Raw genomic sequence first — 10020 nt, forward strand, 5'->3', positions numbered from 1 at the left:
TCCACAGCTGCTAAGTTTTGTGGAATATGATTTTAGCATCAGTGCTTTTTGTACCCGCTTGCTTTGTTCCTCTTATTGCCATCATTTTAATTCTTGCCTTTTTTATATCCCTGCTTCTAGAGCCCTTGATTCAATGCTTTCAAAATTACCTGCTTGTTGAAAACTACTGGGGGGGTGGAGGGGGCAGCAGGTGGCATGGTGGTTGGGGTGCTGGATTCCCACATGGCTGATCACGGTTCAAGTCAGACCTGGTGGCTTCTTTCTCACTTTCTCTCACTCTCTCTCTCTTTAGTGAGTGCCTGTGTCCTATAGCAGATTTTAAAATAATAATAAATAAAAATTAAGTGAAATTTTTTTTTTTTAAGAGAGATTTTTGTTATAGGGCGCATGCACTCACCAGAGGACAGAGAGACAGAAAGTGAGAAATCACACCGCAGTCCCTTCTTCTCCATTCTTTTCTTGAGATCTTGGGCACGCACGCACATGCATCTAGCCTTAAGTTTTAAGCCGCGGAGTACAGGACTTGAACCACGGTCAACTATGTGGGAGTCTAACGACGTAACCATTATGCCCAATCTGCTGGTCACGCATGAATAATTCTTTAAAAAACAAAGAAACAGGGACCAGCAGTTAGCATAATGGCTATGTCACTGGACTCCCACGTAGTCGACCACGGTTCACGTCCTGGACCCAGTGGCTTAAACTCACACTGGGTGCTTGTGTGTGTGTGCCCAAGGTCGCAAGAGGAGAATGGAGCAGAAGAGATTGTGGCTTGGACATCCCCTCGGGGAGTGATTTCTCGCTTTCTCTGTCTGTCTGTCTGGCAAGCGCACGCGCCCTATAGCGAAAAACCTCTCCAAAAAAAAAAAAAGAAACAAACAAACAAAAACTACCTGGGGAGTTTTGAAAATCCTGATGCCTAGGTTGAAGCCCAAGCCAATGTAATCAAAATCTTTGGCAACAGGATCCAGGCAGCTATTGGGTTATCACAAGTTATGACACATTTTTGCATAGAAAAAAATGTGTTGTAACTTTTCTGACGCCCCAAGATAGTCAAACCTCCCCAAATGCTTGTAGCACGCAGTCAGCGTCGAGCGTGACTGCTGGGACGCACTGTGCGGGTTGCTTACGCAAAGCGCTCTGCCCATAACCCCTTCTGACCAAACATCTCAGCAGCTTCCAGATGCCACTTCATGTGGAGTTCAACGAGAATGCCCAGTACCCACTGTCATCCTGGGCCAGGGTTCTCACAGTGTCATCATGACCTGAAAACCTGTGAGAAATACACACTCAGGCCCCACCCCTGCTGAGCTAGAAACAGGAAGAGGCCTGAAGCCAGTACAGGCATTCTGATGCGGTCGGAAGTTCAAGAACCCTAAGAGAAGCCTGCGAGATGGGGAAGTGCCCATTGTTCCTCCCACTCTCTTATTTAAATCTAACTAGTCTCCCTGGACTAAGCGTCAAACAGAACACGGGAGTGAATAAGGCCCGATGGCTGTCGTCTCGGCAGAAGAGATATCTCAGGGCCTTTAATTGCTAGTTTACTGTCCCCCACACCATCTATGCGTTTAATCACCTTTTTGTTGTTTCTTGTTATCTCCTTTTGTTACAAACCAGTGTTAGAAGCCCCTATCCTCTCCAGAGCAATAAACAGATTTTCTTTCTTTCTTCGTGGTTAGTTCCCAGAAATGAACGCTATGATAATGAGACGGTTCAGTTTGCCTGGAGATGTGGACAAAGCGCGACAGTACGTACTACAGGTAAGATCGTGTTTGAAAGAACAAAGGCAGCAGCGGACACGTTATGCAAAAATGACATTGATAAATAAAAGTTAAATTTCAGGCAGACCAAGTTTGGCCAACTCTTCATTTGACAAAAATGGAGAAGAAAAATTCATTTTTCACATTATTAATTTCATTTTTCTTCTAGAATATTTCCCAGAAGTGCTAGTTAATTGCTCTTAGGTAGGGCTTGGACATTGGATTTTCTTTCTTTTCTTTTCTTTTTTTTTTTTTTTTTTGGAGAGGTTTTTGCTATAGGGCACGTGCACTCCTGAGAGAGATAGAGAGATAGAAAGCGAGAAATCACCCCCTGGGGAGATGTCCATGCCACAATCCCTTCTCCATTCTCCTCTCAGGATCTGGGGCATATGCGCCCAGCGTGAGTTTAAGCCACTGGGTCCACTGCAGTTGACTACATGGAAGTTCAGCGATATAGCCATTACGCTAACTGCTAGTCCCGTTTTTGTTTTTTTTGTTTTTTGTTTTTTTTTTGCTATAGGGCATGTGCACTCGCCAGAGAAGCAGAGACAGACAGAAAGCAAGAAACCACCGCCTGGGAGGATGGTCACACTGCTATCTATCCCTTCTCCATTTCCCTTTGGGATTCTGGACATACATGCACATGCACTTGGTGTGTTTCAAACTCCCAAGTCTGAGACTCTTAACTGGGGTTGACTGCATGGGAGTCCAGCGCCTTAACCACTATGCCACCTGCTGGCCCGAGACATCAGTATTTTTTAGGTTATCCATGTGACTGTAACATATCAGTTTGAACCTAGCCTTCCCCGTGTCATCAGTGGCATCCCTGCGCTCCCAGTCCCCCAGCTGTGCCTCTGTTCCAAGCCAGAGCCTCATCCTTGCTACAGCCAGACAACTCCAGTGGTGTACTCCCAACTTCCAGTCCATCCTGCGCAATGGTGTTAATGTGTGACCAACCACTGTAGGTACGCTGTGCGTTTATATGAGTGTGTTTCTTTTAAGGGGAGAACCATTTAACCCTATTCAGAGGCTAGAGGCTTATTTCAAATGCAGTGCCACATATCTCTGTAGAAGCAAAATCTTTTTTTTTTTTGCATATTTTCAGTTTTAGTGACTGTTTACCTTTCAAGAATGAACCGTTTCCAAATTCAGAGTCATGTGGAACCAGCAGACCTACTGAGTGAGATGAGTGAGCACACAGCTGCTAGTCAGCAAATGTGATACTTAAAAGAATTCTAAGTAATTACCTTTCAGATGTTTTAAGTTTCCAATAACTGAAAACTCTCCAGAGGCTATCTCTCTTTTACTATTGTTAAGCATCACAATTTGCTGTTTACTGCCTCTCTGGATGGTGGTCTGGCAGTACAATATTGAGAGAGGGCTGCTGCTGACAATACCCCTGATGAAGTTCTGGCTTCAGAAATAGTATTATTACTGAAGAGTGGCGTGAGAAGTGGGACCAAAAAGGAGATTAATTGTAGCTCTTATGCAAAACAGCGAAGTTCCAACAAGCCTAGTCAGAAAAGCACTTAGGAAAAAATCCACAGGGATGTTCTCTAAGCAGTGTCTCCAAAAGTTTCTAAATTCCAGTTCCCTATTCACCCACGGAGCTTCTGATCTCTCCTCTTATGAGAGATGAATTGCCAATTCAGGATCACTGAAGACTTGATTAAAGGTTGCTGAACAAGAGACCAAGATAAACAGAAATAAAGACTCAAGAAAAAATATAAACAGGAGGGGAGAATTGAAAACGATAACTGTATTCATAGTTGTGTGTGTGTGTGTGTGTGTGCTTACCAGAGAGAAACAAAGAGGGAAATGTTGGGAAAGCACCAATGGGTATAGTCAAGTCATAAACCCTTCTCCCTTTCTCCATCCCATCAGCCTTTTAGGCATACTTGGTTTGTTTGTTTGTTTTGGTTTAGGAGAGTTTTTGCTATAGGGCGCGTACTCTGGTGAGAGAGACAGAAAGCGAGAAATCGCCCCCCAGGGGGGATGGCCACGCCACAACCCCTTTTCTGTTCTTCTCTCAGGATCTTGAGTGGGCTCACACGCACACATACCCGGCGTGAGTTTAAGCCACTGGGTCTGGGACTTGCACCACGGTCAACTACATGGGAGTCCAGAAAGATAGCCATTATGTTATGTTATCTGCTGGTCTCCATAGGCACACTTGTTTTTACAAGCCACCAGGGCTGGGATTCAAACTTTGTGGCTGGTCAGGTGGGATCTGGCTCCCTTAACCATTAGGCCATGGGGCCAGCCCAAGATCAGGATAATTTTTTTTAAATGAGTAAGTGTGAGATCTAAGAAATTTTAAATGATTGTGAAAAACTAACTCTAGGGAAAGGCTATACTATAAAATTGAGGAAATCTTTAAAAATGTAAGCAAAATGGGAAAAAAATGAAAAATGAGAAAAGCTAAGAAAACTGGTACAGTCATGTAACAAATATTTTAGGAAGAAAAAAAAAAAGGTATCCAAAGCTGGTTCCGTAAATACAGCAAAAACACCAAATTCTAGAAGGCAGTGGATCTGCGCACTTCAAATGACGAAGACGCATTTTAAACCGAAAGTTCTATACTCAAGTAAACCATCCATTACATCTGAAGGCAAGGTAAATGAAAGTCATTATCATACATTAAGGACTGAAAAGTTGACTTTCCATACGTACTTTCTGTGTAGGCTGTTTGTGAGTGTACTTGAGTAAAGTGTTTGGAAACACCAGTAAGAGAAGGCATTACAAACTCCAGTGTGTCATGTTTTGAGCAATTGGTAGAGCATAGAAAACAGAGGCCTTCAACCACGATGTTATTAGGAATAATCTATTCCACGTGACCGAGGGAACATGCACCATAAAGAAGGAAATCAAATTAGAGTATATGACTTAATTCGCAGTAAACATTTTACATCATACAAATAATACTTTATTAGTGTTTAGTTTTTAGAAAGAACCAGCATTAAAAACAAGAGTTACAGAACAGAATGCAAATAGGAATAGTATGTATGACTTAGTTAGAAGGAAGGACAGGAGCACTGATATCCTCATCTTATACAACATAAATTCAGAAGTTGATGCTACATGACAACAAAGGTAATCAACTGAAGACAGCAATATAATGATCAAATTTGGAGGCACAGTATGGCTGGGCTAAGTCTTTTTTATTATTTAATGTCAGCATGTGGTCACTGGCATGGGCAAGACAAACAGAGAGAAAAGCACCCTTGACAGACTCACCCCTTTCCTCAGCTCCGCCCTCTCCTCAGGATCTGGGTCCCTGCAAACACATCTGGTGTGTGTCCAGGCCAACCTGGGATCCATCCCCTGCAGTCAGCTATATGGCTTCCAGCAGGGCACTTGCATTATTGCTGCACCACAGTGGCGGGGCATAAATCCTCATCTTAATAGAAAGGCAACAATAACCAATTTGGATAAAACTGGTCTCTTTGGAAGAAAGAAACTTGATTTTTATCATAAGCCCTTCTGTATTTTTATCGTATCTTAATGTTTTTCAAAGTTCGTTCGTTTATTTATTTGAGAGACAAAAGCACCTTTGAGGGTGTCTCATGCTACAGTCCCCACCCCTGAGCCTTTCAGCCAGCCAGGTAAAGGTCAACCTGGGAACTGAACCCCAATCTCCCATATGGCTTCCAGCATTGCAGAGCACTGTGCTATCGCAATGCTACTGCAGCTGGGCCTCTACTTTAATTTTTTTATTATTATCATTATTTTTTTTTAGAGTTTGGATTTTTTTCTAAAAACTGGCACATAAGGATTTTATACATGTAGAACTTTTAAAAAACTAATAGGTAAGTAAAAAAATAGAAAATAGATGGTTACTTGATGTTAATGAGTTAGTTGCTTTAGAAGCTAATAGAAGAAAACTTCAGTTCAGTCTGAAAGGGGGCTTAAAAGAAGCAGGAAGAAGAGGCCAGAGGTATGAGTTAAAAAGAGGAAATCAGGAATGTAGTTTGGCTACTAACTATACGACTTAGCCTCAGCACATGTGATCTCAGAACTGTTTTAATCCATTATAGCAGAAATTTAAGACCGAACCAGACAGGGACAGGCACATGTTCTGTTTTTGAAATCTGTATGTAGTGTGATACTTGCTTCATCACTGAAATACTGTGTTGTCCTCTATCCTGCAGAGTGATGGTGTGCAACAGACAACCTACCTCGCCCAGCGGTACTGCCATGAAGCAGTAAGAGAGATCAGTAAACTTCGGCCATCCCCAGAGAGAGATGCCCTCATTCAAATTTCAGAACGTGTACTCACAAGAGATAAATGACAACTCTTCCTATTCTTTCTGGCAGCTATTTTACCAGACTGTGCCTAAAGAATTTTGTGGAATATACTTCATTTGCTTCATGTGCAGATAACCAAAAATCATTTAAAAAAATAATTTCAATTTTATTGATGGGCAGTTTTTTTTACTGGCAGCATTTTTTCAGAAGACTTTTTAAATATAATTAAACCATCTGAATCTGTTGTTTTCATCCTGTAAATTCAAATCGAGGAAACTTGATGGTTATATGTGGTATTGTTTACACTGTTAATATCCACATGGAAAGCCATTATACAAATAAATAATCAATGTTAAAATTCAAACAGTTTGTCTTACTTCATCATAAGAGTAAAGGTCAAAAAATTGTGAAGTGTGCATTCAAGTCCACATTAGTTATATTTTAACAGTATCCAAAATTTCATGAGAATGGTTTATTATAAAAGACTGTACATAAAATTTAGGCAACAGGTTATATACAAATTAAGAGAACATTTCATCTGAAAAATGAAAAGTAGAAGGTAACTATCTGATCACTAATGATACCTTGTTTAAAATGAACAAATGCAAAATCTATATGAGACAATTACATTGATTTGGTAGCAATAATGGTCTTTAATTTTAGAAATAAATGTTTTGCACTAGTCTTACCATTTACTATTCTGTGATAAGTCTGTAACGCCCAGTACATGACGGTAATTTGAAATCCAAAAGATCCTCAATACACAGAAACCCACACTGAGTGCTCTACTTTAATATCCTAAGCAATACAGAATTATACACAAGATAAAAAGAAAACGTCCCGCTAACCCTCCCTTAAATTAAGAGAAGACACACAAAGTGCATGTGTTGCATTTCAATTAAGTCAGAAGAATACAAATCTGTTAGGTATAGCTCTGTTCACTGATTAATAACATGGCCCACCTTCCTTCCCGATTATTCTGTTCTAAAATTTTATGTTGCTAGTGCCAGGTAATGGATTAAATAGTGCTTTTTCACAAATCAATTGCATCTCCTTTACAATATGTAAAAGTACTTCTAATTTCCTTTCGTTGAACCCAGTGTACAGCAGTCCACTGTAAAACTGAAGGACTGACAGCACTCCTTATGAATTTTACCTACAGAGAGAATGCGTACACTTTGATATTTTCTTAGCTTCAAAAGTTACTTTAAAAAAGAAATTCAGTAGGTTGACTTGTAAATAACCATCTCAGATTTTAAATCTGCAAAAATCCGTCACATTGCTGTTGAGACAGATTAAGATAAGGCTAAAATTTTTTTCAAGTTAATATATTGAGAAAATAGAACCATAATTCTGCAATAAATCATTATCTTTTATTTTTTTTTAAAGCAAACCAGTGAAGGAAAGGACAAAAACCTTTGGTTCACTTATGTATTTATGAATGGAAAAGATTTATAATGCAAACTTCACTCATTAAAAAACATAGATACAAATTACAACATTACAGGTAACTCTCCTTTTGTTTTGTTTCACATGGAGGCCCTAGAGACTCAATTCATTTCAAGAGACCAGAGTACGAGTACCCCAGGTAAACAGTACACAAATCGGAAGCATCTTGGAATTGTTTTAAGTATATTCATTATGTAAATTTTTATGCATGCTTTAAACAAACAGTATTTCTTAAAAATGAGAGAATCTAAATGAAAAGTATGACCAGCACCAGCATTTAAATTTTTCTGATTTTAATATTAGTCTGACATAGCGTTAGTAACCATGCTGCACTGAAACATGTAATGGTACAATCTGAATCATGATTCATTAAATATTATACCCCACTTTCCCAGAATATTTAGGCTGGTCAAAAAGTTAACAATGTGTAAGTAAGTACATAAGCATAATCAGTTATGGACAGCCTATTGTAGAAATTGCTGGTTAGCAATACACAAACTGCCTCAAAGATTTATGCTTACAGGTAGACATTCAATTATACCAATAAAACAGCATTTCCTGAAAATATGGGCACATTTTAAAACATGAAGAATCTGTTAACCGTAATAGTCCCACAACATGACTGAGTAATAATAACCTACTTTAAAAGCAAAAAACTTTAATCAGTATAGTGCATGATTGATTCCACATAGTTCCCAGGGAACAGACCAGTCACTCGATTGCAGACTCCTTCATACCAGCCATCATCATTCTTCTTTATAACGTAAATGATTGCACCCTCCATAAATGACAGCTCATCATCCTTGTCTTTTGTGTAATCATATATTGCAACAACTATGAAAAAAAAAACAGTTGAACTATCACATGAGTGCACTATATACAACATTTACCTGAATTTTAAAATCTAATGCCAGTCCAATCTAGTACAACAAAATCAACTATTTTAATATATAAATTATGTCTTACATCCATTGGTATAGGTAGGTCAGTGGTCAACCATATGCTTTAAGTCATTTTTTGATTTTACAACCCAAGTAATAATTTGATTAAAGAGATCAATAGTTTCTATCAATCTCTTTAGAAAGAGATCTCTGAATTTTAAGATTTATTAGATTGTAATTCCTACATTCAAATATTTATTAAGTGTCTATTATATGCAAAGCACTTGTTTTCAAAATAATTACTGAGAAAATCTGCATAGCCATTTAGTATACCAGATAACAACTCAGGCCATATATATTGAAAATACATAGTTTTTTTTGGTAAAAACACCAAAAATGGGCAGTCTTTTTCCCCCTTTACAAACTTATTTTAAGTAAACTTAACAGCTCCATTCCCTTCCATTTTAATCCTACAAACAGAATTACAGTATTGTAATATGAGCTCAATGGCACATCAAGTTTCAAAATGTAAAGGGTTACAAGGGGTTTTCAAAATATTCATGGAAAATACGTATTATTAAAAAAACATGAATTTTTTAATTTTTTGCATCAAAATACTCTAATTTCATGTTCTATGACCCTTCTAAAGTCCTTTATTGGTTATCCTAGAATTAATTTTGGCTAAATAACTCCCTAAGATGATCAGATGATTGCCGAAATAAACCACTAGTTTATTAATAGAAGAAAAATTTAAAACCATTAACTATTAACTTATCACAATTATATAGTTATTTATTATCTAACGGTCATAATGGTAAATTCTTGCAGAGTTTCCGATGGTCAGATCTGAGTGGCATAGATGACTTTTATATTGATTATGGCAAAGGCCTGATATGCTCAAGTCTTTGAGTAAAACAAAAAAAATTTTTTTTAATTTTTTCCAGTTTTTTTTAAAGAATTGTTTATTTAACTTGATTAAATATTATTATTTTAATTTGACCAAAGAAAGACGGGGAGAATGAAAAAGTAAGCTGCCAAGTCTGAGACTCAGAACACTGTCGACCATGTAGGATCCAGCACCACCACCGAGCCACCTGCTGGCCCCCAACAAAAAATTTATTTTAAGTTCTTAGTCCCATTTATACAAAAGCTGGTAAAAGGAATGAACCAAATTAATTATGTTTCTGTTTCCCAGAACCCCCTCCCTCAATGCACATATTCCTTCATATAATTTCTTTTACTGCTTATTATTTAACCATTAACAATGTGATGTTCATAATACTCCCTAGGATTTTTAAAAATAATTATTTATTTTTATTATTTTAATTTGACCAGAGAGAGAGAGAAAGTAAGAAAGTAAACCATCAGGTCCGGGGCTCAAACCACAGTTGGCCATGTACGAGTCTAGTACCTTAACGACCATGCCACCTGCTGGCCCACTCTCTAGGATTATAATGTTTGTATAAAGAGCCAAACTTTCCCTTCTGTATGTACTGTAGGGTTCTTCAGAAATCGAAGGTTAATTTTAGCAATCCCACTTCTACCTGATAAATATCTGAAGATAGCTACCTGGTCCCTCTAAAACCCTCTCTCCAATTTAGGAACGATTTTTCAACTGTTTCTTGTTATAAATATACTTTCTAGACACTTGCGCCTATTCAGTATTCTCATCTGAAGGCATT

The 10020-nt window shown here is 38.2% G+C and overlaps 2 protein-coding genes across 18 annotated transcripts in view; one reads left to right on the plus strand and one right to left on the minus strand.

Annotated features, from left to right (window-relative positions):
* PDSS1 (decaprenyl diphosphate synthase subunit 1) overlaps positions 1–6895 on the plus strand; it is a 55504-nt gene extending 48609 nt beyond the window's left edge. For 2 of the 3 annotated variants that reach the window (XM_027767365.1, XM_027767714.1), the window contains 2 exons: positions 1680–1760; positions 5912–6052. In XM_027767365.1, the coding sequence (XP_027623166.1) occupies positions 1680–1760; positions 5912–6052 (222 nt within the window). Of the gene's footprint in view, positions 1–1679; positions 1761–5911 lie in introns of all 3 variants that reach the window. The other variant, XM_014586565.2, reaches the window with a different exon arrangement.
* Positions 6633–10020, minus strand: part of ABI1 (abl interactor 1) — a 143028-nt gene continuing 139640 nt past the window's right edge. For all 15 annotated transcript variants that reach the window (XM_006139730.3, XM_006139735.3, XM_006139739.3 and 12 more), the window contains one exon: positions 6633–8291. In XM_006139730.3, coding sequence (XP_006139792.1) covers positions 8116–8291 — 176 coding nt within the window. In that variant the 3' untranslated portion in view covers positions 6633–8115. The remainder of the gene's footprint in view (positions 8292–10020) is intronic.

This window comes from Tupaia chinensis, unplaced genomic scaffold (genome assembly GCF_000334495.1).
Source record: "Tupaia chinensis unplaced genomic scaffold, TupChi_1.0 Scaffold000001_1, whole genome shotgun sequence".
NCBI classification, from domain to species: domain Eukaryota; kingdom Metazoa; phylum Chordata; class Mammalia; order Scandentia; family Tupaiidae; genus Tupaia; species Tupaia belangeri.